The 14,970-nt window shown below is 37.9% G+C and overlaps 1 protein-coding gene across 1 annotated transcript in view; it reads right to left on the bottom strand.

Annotated features, from left to right (window-relative positions):
• The window catches only part of Dnhd1 (dynein heavy chain domain 1), a 96,260-nt gene that overhangs the window by 60,134 nt on the left and 21,156 nt on the right, over nucleotides 1-14,970 (bottom strand). Inside the window, exons 8-12 of the mRNA XM_076842412.2 lie at nucleotides 14,031-14,279; nucleotides 13,789-13,929; nucleotides 13,607-13,658; nucleotides 9,594-9,862; nucleotides 9,264-9,507 (exon numbers count right to left, since the gene is read on the bottom strand). Of these exons, the coding sequence (XP_076698527.2) occupies nucleotides 9,264-9,507; nucleotides 9,594-9,862; nucleotides 13,607-13,658; nucleotides 13,789-13,929; nucleotides 14,031-14,279 (955 nt within the window). The remainder of the gene's footprint in view (nucleotides 1-9,263; nucleotides 9,508-9,593; nucleotides 9,863-13,606; nucleotides 13,659-13,788; nucleotides 13,930-14,030; nucleotides 14,280-14,970) is intronic.

The following is a 14,970-nucleotide window of genomic DNA, read 5'->3' as shown; positions in this document are numbered from 1 at the left end:
ACTAAGGAAAGAAAAAAGAGAGCAAAATACAGGAGATGAAAGACCACTTCAATAAAGAAATAGAAATAGTAAAAAGAAAACAATCAGAACTCATAAAAATGATACAATAAACCAAATTAAAAATTTACTTAAAATCATCACTAACAAATTAGATCATGTAGAAAATAGAACTTCAGCCCTTGAGACAGAACTTCAGGCCCTAAAGACAGGACACATGAATTTGAGTACACAAAATAATAAAGGGAAAAAAATAATAGAACATAATCAGAAGATAAAAGAAATCTGGGACAACATCAAGACACAAAACCTGAGAATCACTGGGATAGAATACAACATGGAGATATAAGCTAAAGGCATAAAGAAAAATTTCAAGGAGATAGTTACAGAAAATTTATCCCATATCATTAATGAGAGGCATGCGCGCGCACACACACACACACACATCCAGGAAGCTTGCAAGACCCCAAATAAACCTATTCAAACAAGAAGTTCTAGAAGACATATTATAATCAAAATGCCTAACATAGAAAATAAGAATATTAAAGACCACAAGAAGAAAAGGTCATATTGAGAGACAACCAATATGGCTCACTTCTAATACCTCAAATCAGATCCTAAAAATCAAGGATGGTCTGAAATGAGATATTCCAAGTTATAAAAGGAAACAACTTCAAGCCAAGGTTAGTATACCAGCTAAGCTCAGCTTCAAATTTGAGGGGGAAATAAAAACTTTCCATGATAAGACTCAAAGTATTCATGAGCACCAAGCTAACACTACAAAGAATACTCAGAGATAACTGCACACAGAGGAACTCAAAAACAAATCCCAAAGATCCCAAATGTAGGAATGAAATTAATAATCTTTTCAAGGAGAATTAGGACAGTATTAAATACAGCAAAAAAAGAAAATGGCAGGAAAACACAAACACATATCCATACTAACACTGAATGTTAAGGGTCTTAACCCCCCAGTTAAAAGACATAAATTAGCAGAATGGATCAAAAAACAGGATCAAACTATATGTTGTTTGTGGGGAGCCAGTCTGAATGATTCGCATTCTCCTTCCCATAGAGGAGAGGCTTTGACTGTCACTACATCTCATAGTGAACTGGACATTGCCCTGGTCTTGGAAGTTTGAAGATGCATCTTCAGACGTAGGCGTGTCACCCCAAGGATTGAGCTATGCTCACCTGTTCCTTTGTGATATTAACCCCTTTGCCCTGTTTGGGATAGAATGTTCCATGGAAACACTTTGGTGTCCCCTTCTCTCGCTCTGCCTTTGGGTGTGGCTTTCCTAGATGTCAGTCAACCTGTTGACAGCAGACATCATGAAGCTAGACTCAACCCCCTGAAACCTGACCCCTTGCCTCATTTGAATGGCTTCTCCTCAATAAAAGAGTTCAGCACCCGCTTGCTCTCTATCTGGGGACCCTTAAGGTCAGAGGAGCCTTCACAGGACCCCAAAGAAAAAGGTATCTCTGTCTCTGTGTGGTTATTTCGTGCAGCCCAGTTGACCTGGAGTGACCCTGAATGTTTTAGTCATGAGGAACATGACAGTTGTTTACAGAAGACTCATAAGGAAAGACACCACAGGCTGAAGGTAAAAGGTTGGGAAAAAAATATTCTGTGCATACAGATTCCCAGAATAATAAGGGGGGAGCTATTTTCTCATCTAATAAAGCAGATATCAAGCTTGCATCCAATATCCCCCCCCCAAAAGAAACCCTCCATGTCATTAAATCTAACATAGAACTCAACACAATAATACTATATTATTATCACTAATAGGTTATCAAAATATAACATCAATAAAGATATCTCCAACCTAAATAATACTATAAGCAAATGAACCTAACAGACATCTACAGAATATCTCACTTTTACCATCTTCTCAGCAGCTCATGGAACTTTCTCCAAAATAGACCATTTCTGGGCCATAAAAAAAAAATCTTAGCAAAAAAAAAAAAAATCAATATAATCCCATGCATCCTATCAGATCATAATGGTATGAAGCTAGAAATCATCAGGAATAAAGATAATAGAAACAACATAAACACATGGATACCGAAAAATAATTAAATAATAATGGATCAAAAAAGAAATGAATAGAAATCAAGAAATTCTTAGAAATGAAAATGAACAGAGATAACAACATATAAAAAATCTCTGGGACAATATGAAAGCAGTTCTAAGAGGAAAATTTATACAACAAGAGCCTACATCAAAAAAAAATAGAGAAATCCCAAATACATAAGCTTATGCTTCACCTCTAGGCCTTAGAAAAAGAACAAACTGTTTACAAAACCAGTAAAATAAGAAAATAATTATGATCAGAACAGAAATTAACAAAATTGAGAATAAGAAAAAAACAATGCATCAGATCAATGCAATGAAGAGTTGTTGCTCCAAAAAGATAAATTAAATTGTTAAACCATTAGCCTAACTAACCCAAAAGAGGGCAAAAGAAGACCCAAATCAATAAAATTAAAGATAACAAAGGAGATATTACCATAGACTCTACTGAAATTCCAAGGGTAATTAGAACCTATTTTAAAATTTATACTCCAGTGAACTGGAAAATCTAGACAACATTGACAAATTTATAGACACATATAACCTGTATAAATGGAACCAGGAAAATAAAACCTAAACAGACCATTATCAAGTAATGAAATTGAAACAGAAATTTAAAACTTTCCAAAAAAGAAAAGCCCAGGACCAGATGGATTCTCAACTGAGTACTACCAGACCTTTACAGAAGAACTAACACCAGTCTTTCTCAAATTATTGCATGAAATTGAAAGGGAACGGCCAAATACATTGTATGAAACCAGTATAACCCTGATACCAAAACCATACAAAAGTGCATCAAGGAAAGAAAACTTCAGACCAGTATCCCTGATGAACATAGATATAAATATCTTTAATAAGATATTAGCAAACTGATTAAAAAACACATTCAGAAGACAACACATCATAATCAAATAGGTTTAATTCCAGAGATGTAAGTTTGGTTCAATATATGCAAATCAATAAATGTAATTCACCACTTAAACAGAATTTAAAAAAAGAATCACATGATCATCTCAATAGATGGGGGAAAGGCCTTTGATTAAATCCAGTACCCACTCATATTAAAAAGTACCCATTCATATGCTGGAGAAGGAACCTTCCTCAACATTGTACAGGTCATTTATGAAAAACCCAAAGCCATTATCATACTGAATAGAAAAACACTACAAACCTTTTCTTTTAAATGAGGACCAAGACAAGGATGTCCACTCTTACCACTTATATTCAATGTAGTCCTCAAAACATAAGACAAAACCAGGAGGCAAGAAAAGAAAATCAAAGGGATACAAATAGGAAAAGAAGTCCAACTATCTTTCTTTGCCAATGACATGATCCTGTATCTAGAAGATTCAAAAAAACTCCAACAGTAGACTTCTAGAGATTAGAAGTTCAGCAAAATACAAGCCAAATTCAAGATCAACACCCATAAAATCAATAGCTTTCCTACATTCCAACATTGATTCAGCTGAGGAAGAACTCAGGAAAACCATCCTAGTCACAGTAACCTAAAAAACATAATAATGAAATACTTGGGAATTAATCTAACTAAGGAGGTAAAGAACTCTACAGTGATAATTGTAGTACATTGAAGGAAGAAATTGAAGAAGACTGTACAAGAGTAAAAGATCTTCCACATTCTTGGATAGGCAGAATTAATATTGTCAAAATGGCCATAGTATCCAAAGAAATATATAGATTCAGTGCAATCCCCATCAAAATACCAATGAATTCTTCACAGAATAAGAAAAAAAACAATTCTTACATTCATTTGGAAGAATAAGAGACCTAGAATAACCAAAACAATACTAAGAATAGCAAAGCAGGAGGCATCACATTATCTGATCTGAAATTATACTACAGAGCTATAGCAACAAAACCAGCATGATTTTGACATCAAAATAGATGTGAAGACCAATGGAACAGAATAGAAGACACAGAGACAAATCCACATACCTACAGCCATCTGATACTTGACAAAGTTTCCAAAAATGTTTTTGGAGAAAAGACAATCTCTTAAACAAAAGACGTGGGAATATTGGATAGCTATTAGTAGAAAAATGAAAGTAGACCTCTATTTCTCACCCTGCAGAAAATCCAAATAGATATTGATAAAAGACTTAGGAATTAGACCAGAAACCTTGCAACTGCTAGAAGAAAACATAGTGTCAACACTCCATCATATAAGTGCTGGCACCAACTTTCTTAACAAGACCCCCAAGTGCAAGAAATAAAACCAAGAATCAATAAGTTGGATACCATCAAACTAAAAAGCTCCTGCACAGCAACAGAATGATTAAGAGCATGAGGATAGAGGCTACAGACTGGGAGAAAATATTAGCTACCTACTCCTTCGATAAGGGATTAATATTCATAATATATAAAGAACTTAAAACACTGAATACCAAAAGCAAAGAATGCCATCAATAAATGGGCTAAGGAACTAAACAGACACTTCTCAGAAGAAGAAATACAATCGGTCAGCAAACGTGAAAACATGTTCATCATCTCCCTCAATTAGAGAAATGCAAATCAAAATTACTCTAAGATTTCCTCTCACTCTAGTCAGAATGGCAGTTATCAAGAATACAAGCAATAATAAGTGTTGGCAAGGATGTGGGGGAATAGGTACACTCATACATTGCTGGTGGGACTGAAATTTGGTGAAACCACTCTGGAAAGCAGTATGGGAGATTCCTCAGAAAACCTGGAATGGTACCGCCATTTGATCCAGTTATCCTGCTCCTTGGTTTATATACAAAGGACTTAAAATCAGCATACTCAGTGATGCAGCCACATCAATGTTGATACGAGTTCAACTCACAATACCTAAACTATTGATGCCTTTCAAGATATGAATGGATAAAAAATGTGGAATGTATATATATATATATATATATATATATATATATATATATGAAATGGAATATTACTCAGCCTTAAAGAAAAATGAAATTATGTCATTTGCTGGTAAATGGATGGACCTAGAGAATATTATGCTAAGTGAAATAAGCCAATCCCCCTAAAATCAAAGGCCAAATGTTTTCTCTGATAAGCAGATACTGATCCATTTTGGGGGGTGAGTAGCAATGAATGAAGGAATTTTGGATTGTGCAGAGGGGAGCAAGGGGAGGGGAGGGGTTGTGGGGATGGGAAGGATAGGAGAATGAGACAGATATTATTACCCTAAATAAATGTATGATTACACTACTGGAGTGACTCTGCACAGCCAGAGGAATGAGAAGTTGTGCTCCATTTGTGTACAATATGCCAAAATGCATTCTATTGTCATGTATAACTAATTAGATCAGATTTTTTAAAACTGTTTTTAAATTAAAAATATAAAAATAAAAATTTAAACAATAAAAGAATACAAATAACAATAATGCTGGTGAGTATGTACAGGAAAAGGTGCATCTGTACTTTGTTGGTGGGCCTACAGTTTGGTACAGGAGGGAAGGATAGGATATGATGAAGATATAGGGATGATCAGTAGTGTAGAAAAAGTAGTGTAGAAAAAGAAGATTGAGAGGCAGAGTGGCGGGATGGGAAGGGGAGGCAATACTTCTTTAAAAAATAATGTCATATGCATATATAAATATACCACAGGGAATTTTACCTCTATGTATAAATAAAAAGAACCAATTCAATATAAATAAATAGATGAGCAAAAGGGAAATAGGTAGAGTAGAAGAAGGAGAACCGGGGAGGGAAAAGGGGGAATTATGAACTGAAATTATATATGGATGAGTTTGTCAGAATGAACACAACTAATATTATAACTATAAAGCTCTAATAAAAAAATAAAGTTGGGTGTGGTGGCGCACACCTGTAATCCCAGTTGCTTGGGAGGCTGAGGCAGGAGGATCATGAGTTCAAAACTAGCCTCAGCAATGGCGAGGCACTAAGCAACTCGGTGAGACCCTGTCTCTAAATAAAATACAAAACAGGGCTGGGATGTGGCTCAGTTGGTCCAGTGCCCCTGAGTTCAATCCCCAATACCTCCCAAAATAAATTAATTGATTAATTAAATTTTAAATATAAAAACATACAGTTTCAAAGCAAGAATTCAAACTCAGGCATCCTGGCTTTACTCTATTATCGCTCAAATTATAAACATATATTAAATAAATAGTTAAATATAATGTACATATATATTATATATGTGTGTACATATATAACACACACACATAAACATTTAAAACATTTTATGTAAAGTAAATTCTATCTCTTAGTAGCATCTCTGCAACCAGAAAGTGTAAAAGTGAATATAGAAAGCAGAAATTGAGACATTATGGGTACGGCACTTTCAGAGCCTTGGAGAAAGTAGTAGCTCAGAGGACAGATAACCAATAGCTGAGACTGACAAAATCTATCAAGAGGGAACTTATTGAAGGACACTCTATATTTAACAGAACACAGGATTTAACCTCATTCATGCTTTTTCAAAGTATCCCTCCTCGTTTGTGACAGCCGGGCCATGACAATGGTTCTAACTTTGGACCAATAGTATCAGGCAGGTAAAGGCAAATAGGAGTGCAACCCAAATAAGGAGTGCAACAGTGACACCTTATGGGATAAAAGAGCAATGGTTTGATAAAATAGGTTTTCTTGGCATTGGTAGCTAGAGATGGACAGGAAAACAGATTTGAGAGATATTTGGGAGGCAGAAGAATGGAAAGGACTTTGTAAGGCCTTGGATGTAGTAGATTTAAGGAGGGGAGAAATAAAGTATCACCCTAAGTTTCCTGCAAGACCAATTCACTAGAGTTTAAGTATGTTCTTCACTGTGCAAGGAGGTCCAAGAAGAAGAATAGAGTTAGAGGGTAAGAAGATAAAATATGATCAGCAAGAAGGATGAAAGGAGACAGAAAAGAATAAGATGAATTTTAAAATGCACTAAATTCCTACTGCATGCCATATTGAATGCCAGAAGCACTACAAATAAATCTCCTTCCTGTAACCTTGAATGCATGCCCAGGTTACAAACAAAGAAACAGGAGCTCATGGATCTTAAGTCACAGAGCAAGTGAAAAACTGAGCCAGGATTCTAAATTCAGTGCTTGTCTCTCCCACCTGCTCCTTTCAAAGGGCCAGTTGATTCTGAACTAAGGATAAAGAAGCTAACAAACTAGAAAGAAAGCATAGACTTCTGTATCAAGGTGAAGCAAATCCCGCCTAAAACAGGGCCAGAAAGAAAGCAGACCAATTATAGGCCCTCCCTTTTCCTGCCTTGCCAACTTGAACCCCCTGCACAAGAGCAACAAGTTTTAGTGGCCCATAAGATACCTAATGAGGCCTGTGCATTAATTTGCAAGGAGCACAGGCACAGAGGGCTAGGCAGGCACACTCTTTCCCAGCCCTAATTCCAAGGTCTCTTCACCTTCATAAAAAAGCAGATTTGGGGGATCATGGGTCCAGTAGTATCCAATCTCTGTAGGAAGTAGATACTATTGATTACTCACTATCCTTGGAGGGTAAGTGAGGGAACAGAACAACCTCCCCCATTTCCTAGGGAAAAAAAAATAGCTGGCTTACATCATAAGCCTCTCCAAGACCAACTCCTAGGCTGAGGTATTTATCTAGTACACAATAGCATAAGACATCCTTCCCATGGGAGAAAAGAAAAAAGAGCGGGAAATATCATGTGGTAAACCAAATTTCTCAGAGACTGAGGGATATCAACAAGTGGGCTTTGACCTAATAGGGATAGAGGCAGCAAGAGGAGGGAAACGGAGACAAGCTGAGGAGGAAACAGAGGGCAGAGCCGTGTTGAGTCCCACTTTCTATATAGAAGTTTGGGATGAGACCACCACCTTTCGGGTTGCCCTCGTGCTAACATGAAATAGCCATCACAGAGTAGAAACCATGATGTGATATGCTGTGGCAGAAGAAGCCACCTCTAAAGTTTATAAGTCCCTGATAGTCTTAAATGGCAGGAGATTCAGAAAGTAGCAGAGAAGTGACAGCCAGTGACCTGGACGAGGTTTCTGCATGGAGAGTTGAGAGGCCCTGAAGTAAATACTATGGGGGTGGCTAGCTCAAGACAGAGACTGGATGAAGGATTTACTAAAACCCCAAAGATCTGCCATTCCAGAAGGAGCCAAGGAGGGGCCAAGATAGGAAGGGTAATCACTCTGTGACCCCATGAGGCCTAGAAGACACATCTCAGCTACATCAACCAGGACACAGCATCACTAGAAACATCAATGTCAGGACCAGGCAAGGATGTAGCAGGTTTGGGGGATCATTCCAGCTTCTGAGGCCCCCAGGATTTGTACTGTACAAAGAAGAGCATGCAGCCCAGCAGCCCTCCTCAGTGCCAGATGGCATCTGGGGAAGGAAAATTGAACAGAGGACACTTAAGAACAACAACAACAACAACAACAACAAAAAAAAACCAGACCCAGAACTGTGGTATGAATTTTGAATTCACCGAATACCCAAAACAGACTGAATTAGATCAGTGGCTGCTTTAAATGAAAAAAAACTTTCTTTAATTGGGAAGGTAATGATCTTTTATCACTACCCACAGAAGTTAGGACTGAAGAGTGAGATAAGATCAGTTAAAGAAAGTACGTGTTTACACATACAAAATTTTTGGTACCAGGGATAGAACGCAGAGGTGCTAACTGAGTCACATCCCCAGCCATTTTTTTTTTTTAATTTTTGAGATAGGGTCTCACTATTTTGCATAGAGCCTCACTAAATTGCTGAGGCTGGCCTTAAACTTGTCATCCTTCTGCCTCAGCCTCCCGGGCCACTAGATTACAGATATGCACTACTGCTCCCAGCTTACACATATATATTGTGGCATAAATTCCAACTCTGTTACATGCAGAGAAGGGGTACCCTAAATTCCTGAGTACCTCTGTGAAGAAACTGAACTCAGTAGCCCAAAGAGCAGTTAAACTTTCTATTAGTCACATTTGGGTTAAATTACTTACATGTCATAATAATAAAAAATGTGGGGCAACAGCAATGTGATTCCTAGGGAGCATAGGGAATGAGCTGAGCCACTAGTGATCATAAATTTGATGCCAAAGGAAACAGGCTAAGTCCTGGAGCCCTGGGAGGCTTCAAAAGTCCAATTAGGGGCCTGTGCCAAAGGTCCCTGGAGAACATTCTAAGGACAAAGCAAGCTATGTGGACAGACATAAGGAGGAAAGGAGGGAAAACAAGCAGTACTCACCCAGCTCTGCCTTCATATTGTGGCAGCTAAGCAGCAGCAACTTTCCTCTTGTCAGCAACTCAATAGGCATATTGGAGACACGGGTCTGCCAATCATTCAGGGAGCTCACCAGCTGTATGTAGTTCTTTATGGGACAGCCTCTCATGTCTTCCAGCTTCTGGGGCCCCCAGGATTTCAGGAATTTATAAATATCTGTTATCCAGTGATGTTCCCTGCAGAAATCCTGCACCTCCCACTGCATGTCCTAAGTGTAGATAAGGTGATTAGGGCAGAAGGGGTGGCTATTAGGAAACTGGTGGGCAGTATTCCATTCCTTAAACCTGTTCTCACCTCCATCAGTGCATGTTGTATATTTAATGCCTGGTGGATTCGAAGGTTGTTGTCTAAGTCTTCCTGTAGCTGATTATAATTGGGGGGCAAGTACTGGCCCCGTAGCCTGTGCCCATGGACCTCCAGGAGATCAGCAATTGGCTGAGACTTCCAAGGCTTTACCAATCCTGTTCTAGGGCCACAGAATATACGAACAGCATTGCTGGGTTGACCCAGGAACTTGGGCTTCAGGAATTCTATGTTTGAGTCTTCCTCTTCGACTTCATCATCTTCTAGTAAAGCACACACATATCTAGTGAAGTACATCTGGAGTGCCTTCCAGAGCCCCTACACATATCTTCCCACCCTGAGAATGTACACTTAGATCACACCACATTCCCCATCCCCTGCCCATGAGTTTATAAATACATGTACATCACAAACACAGTAAATCAGACTCCGGGAAGGAATTTGTTAGAATTCCGGTGCAGAGAGTAGAATTTATTCTAACTAGTGTCACAGGAAGGGAATTATTCCAACAAGTTAAATGGGATGCTAAGCATTCAGTGCTATGTGCAAATTGGGATGTTGATGCCACACCAACCAGCTATAAAACACTGTATCTGCTATGTACAATCTGCAGAGTGGATGGCATATATGCCTTTCTCCTCAAATTAATTCCTGGTTGAAGTCTCATGTAGACCTAATTAATGTATTCAAAATCACATATAACACCTAGGTGCAAAGGGGTCTGGGAAGTGTAGTTTATAGCATTCCAGCTTCCACAGAAAGAGTGGGGAGTGGGAAAGAATGTTGAGCATGCCAGTTCTCAAGTGTCTGCCCTAACAAATATCCTTGACCCTAGCCTCCCCCTTAACACTTTAGGAACTGGTTAATTGCCAAGATCAGGATTCCTGTAAAAACCTTTTTTTTTTTCAAAACAACAAAAAAAAGGCAAAAAAGCATCAAAATGTTCAGAAATTAGATCTGTTGCACCCATATCTAAACTATATAGTGCTTCTGAGGCTCAGACCTCAGATTTCTTCTCCATCTTATACACTCCCTAGGTCTCACCCAGCCTCATAGCTTTTAAGTACCATCTAGTTGTATCCAGATTTATCCCTAGTCCAGGTCTCTCCCTGAATTCTAATCCCACTTAAATGACTGCCTACTCTACATCTCTATAGATAATCTAACATACATTCAAACTTAACAGGGACAAAAATGGGGTCTGATTTCTTTTCCCCACTTCATAAAAAATTCTTTCTTCAATAGTCTTCTAATTTCAGTAAAGAGAACTCCATTCTTCTACATTCTCTAGTCAAAATCTTTAGTCATCTTTCACTCTTCTACCCAAAGCCAACTAATTCCCACCATATCTACCATCATCTGCCCTATTAGGGAAGTCCAAATCACGACTTCTCTCACTGCATTATTGCAATACCCTTCTAACTTTTCACCCTGGTTTGGCCCTTGTCTCTAACACCTTACAGTTTCTATTCCACATAAAAACAAGAATAATAACACCAGAAAGGATTCTGAGATGATAACAGTAACAACATAGTTTCAAAATCCCCACATTAATATAGTAGAGCAATTAAATAGCAAAACCAAAAGTGGTTAACATTTTTAACAAATGGGGACAAGGGATCCTTACAAATTCCAAAGTGTAAGTGAGTAGGGACAGACCACTCACAGCCTCAAGACCCACATGGTATCAGGATTTGTGAGTAAAGAGATAGAGGGGAATAACAAGACAACAGACAAACCAGAAAACAGGAAAAACCCCAAAATATTTTGCAGTACTGGGGATAGAACCCACGGGTGCTTTACCCCTGAGCTACATCCCCAGTCCTTTTGGGGGCACATAGTCTCACTAAATTGCCCAGGCTGACCGCCAATTTATAATCCTCCTGCTTCAGCCTTTCTATTCATTGGGATTACAGTTTTATGTGCCACCACACCACGATTTTTATTTGTGGTGGTGTCTTTGTTTGGTACTGGGCTTGGAACTTAGGGGCACTTTACCACTGAGTTACATTTTCAGTTCTTTTTATTTTTAATTTTGGAAGACAGGGTCTCACTAAATTGCGGAGGCTGGCCTCTAACTTTCAGTCCTCCTCCTTCAGCCTTCCAAGTCATTGGAATCATAGGCATATGTCACCACAAGTGCTCATTTTAGCCCTTTTTAATTTATTTTGAGACATGGCCTTGCTAGGTTGTAGAAGCTGTCCTCATACTTGTGATTCACCTGTCTCGGCCTCCTAAGTAGCAGAGAACATGCCTGGGATTACATTTCATATTTTCATAAGTAGGAATTTTGGAGTATTTTGTAATTTGGTTGCAGTGCTATATAAATCTTGTCTTATTTAAGTATAGATTTCTCAGTTGGAGGTATGTTTCTTAAAAACTATTAGTAATGTTTTATCTGCTACATATTTATTTTATTGAAAATTGCTCCATTTTTCTTAAGAATCTAGAGACAATCTTAAATCAGAACTTTGGTTCTATTTCTCCATTATATTAATCTGATTTTGCAGATCTTTTTACCCTGAAGTTTTTTAATATGTATATTTTTAGTTGTAGATGGACACAATACTTTTTATTTATTTTATTTTTAAAGAATATTTTTTAGTTGTAATTGGACACAATATCTTTATGTATGTATGTATGTATGTATGTATGTATGTATGTGGTGCTGAGGACTAAACCCAGGATTCACACGTGCTAGGCTCTACCACTGAGCCACAACCCCAGCTCTCCCCTAAAGTTTTATACAAAAGTTTCAAGAATGACACTATGAACTCTCTTATTCGTCCACTTAGATTTAATAACATTTGTCACATTGTTCTGATTTTCCTTCTATGTTTTAGTCTCCCCTAAACTATTTGAAAGTAAAATACAAATATCATGACATTTTACTCCTAAATACATTAGTCTACGCTGCTCTTTAAAAAAATGGAATGGATGACCTTAGGCATTGAAGGTGGTATTTGAAATTTCAGAATTTAGAATAAAAATTTAAGTTTTTAAAAACAATTCCAAGGAAATTAAAGCAGCATATAATGAGAAAATACAGTGAAGAGTCTGATTTATTTAAGTCTTTAATACTAATAATAGTAGAAGATCTGTAGCATGAATTACTAAGTACTCAGCACTATTCTAGACACATTACCTCTTCTAACCTTCAAAACAATCCTTTTTCTTAGGTAGTTTTGTTATTTCCACTGTGCAGACCAGTAAATTAATGTGTTTCATTCCAAAGTCTTTCCCCTTTCCAATGCACTATGTAAAACAAATATCAATAGTCTCTATAAATTAACCTAAACTCATTTTGGAAAAAGTGTTCCCCAACCACTGTGATTTGTAAAAAGAAAAAAAAAGGCTCTTTTTATTGAACTTTTTTTCATTGTCATCTTTTCCTTAAATTAACCTCCTCTTTAAATCATTGTAATGAAGACATTATCAGTTAAATTGGAAAATTAAAAAGCATCTATATGTCAGATATGATTTTGAATACATTTCATGGTTTTATTTGTGACAGTATTAGTACTCTAAATAAAGGAAATGTAAAGATGTATTCCTTCCCTGAGGGTTAACAAATTTGAGAATATCTCAATAATACTAATGAATTATTCCATAGGAAATGAAAAGAACTGTATAAATTAAATAGTGAATGAGTAGAACTCTTCAAACAAGTCCAAATTAACCTAGCAATCTAATTCAACAGGATATAAAATATAACTCTGATGTTAGAAAAAATAACTTAAGAGTTTTAGATGAACCAGGGGAAGGACAGTGTACTCACACTCTTTATATTCTCCCTCACTGCACATGAATTAGCAAGCAAGAACACCCCCCAACTCTCCCAACTCCCAACACACATGTGCAATTCCCAGGTTAGAGCTGGTCCATTCATACCCAAGGCCTGCCTCTATAGCTTGGGCTTCCTGATCATTTCCCATACCATTCATGCTCTTTATGTTCCCTTCCCCTCTTCCCAGCCTTCCTACTCCCTAAATCTCCTTGAATACCTTCAGAATACAGGAGATTCCTGGAGGTCTTCAGGTCTGCAGACTGCATTACCTTCATGTTAGGATATGGAGAAGAGGAAGAAATTGGGGGAAAGAACAGATTCAAACCAGTCTGAGAGCTTCTAATAACAGACGTAGGAACCAGGGATTTTTATAGCCATTCCCCTGCCCAATTCAGATACCTGCAGAGCAGAGTTCTTGATAGACTGTAGGCCACCAGTTACAATCTGGATCATATTTTCAATACAGGGCACTTGTGATAGCTGGCCACAATCATCACTGAAGACCAACTGTGATACGAGAAAGGGTTTTTGCCTTGGAGCCTGTAAAAGAAGAGTCAAGAAAGATTGTGTTGCTACATGTCATTATATATCTCTTACCACCTGGCCCTTGAATGCCTTCCCACCTCCACCCATCACCTCACTTGTAGGATGTTGGCGACAAAAGAGGTTATTTCATCTTCTAAGATTGAAACAAGGCTCTGACATATCATGTAGTTGATCAGGCGGGCCAACTTTCCTAGTTGCAGTAACCATGTCTCTGCTTGCTTCAGCTTCTGCTTTAGCTTCTGGCACTGTACCCTCTGAGTGTATATGGAGCCTTGACCTGTCTTGTTGCAGTTTTGCACATACTCCTGCAGCTTCTGTTGCATGTAGTATGTGTCCTCATGAACCTGTCAGCATAAAGAGTGGAAACTAACTGGAGATAGAAGTATGGAGAGAAAATAGCCACCCACTGGTCTCTGCAAACAATCAGGTCTAGAACCCAGAACCTAGATATGCGCACAGAGTGCTCCTTTTAAGTTGAGATTAGCTGCAGAATTTATTTGTTTTGACTTGTTTGCTTGTTTTGGCAGTACTGGGGACTAAATTTAAGGCCTTGAAAATCAGAACAAATGTACCACTGAGCTACATTTTGAGTCCCAGCCCCAGAATTATTATTATTATTTTATGGTGTTACGGATTAAATCCAGGGCCTTGTGCATGCGAGGGAAACACTCTATCAACTGAGCTATATCCCCAGCCCTAGCCCAGAAATTTTTATGTGACCTGAGAAGATACAAAATGCAGGACATCTTTTAAGAGGAGGCCTAAAGTGCTAATGCAATAGGCCATATATATTCACATATATTTTGAATATATTCAAAGCCCTCAGGATGGAACTTTAGAAAATTTGTGTCTATAGAACTTCACTAATCATCAAGAATACAAGCACCAATAAATGTTGGTGAGGATGTGGGGGAAAAGGTATACTCATACATTGTTGGTGGGACTGCAAATTGGTGCAACCACTCTGCAAAGTAGTATGGAGATTCCTCAGAAAACTTGGAATGGAACCACCATTTGACCCAGTCATTCACTCCT

Source organism: Callospermophilus lateralis, chromosome 2 (assembly GCF_048772815.1).
Source record: "Callospermophilus lateralis isolate mCalLat2 chromosome 2, mCalLat2.hap1, whole genome shotgun sequence".
NCBI lineage: Eukaryota > Metazoa > Chordata > Mammalia > Rodentia > Sciuridae > Callospermophilus > Callospermophilus lateralis.
The sequence above is the reverse complement of the archived record's forward strand: the minus strand, read 5'-3'. Positions and strand labels throughout refer to the sequence as shown.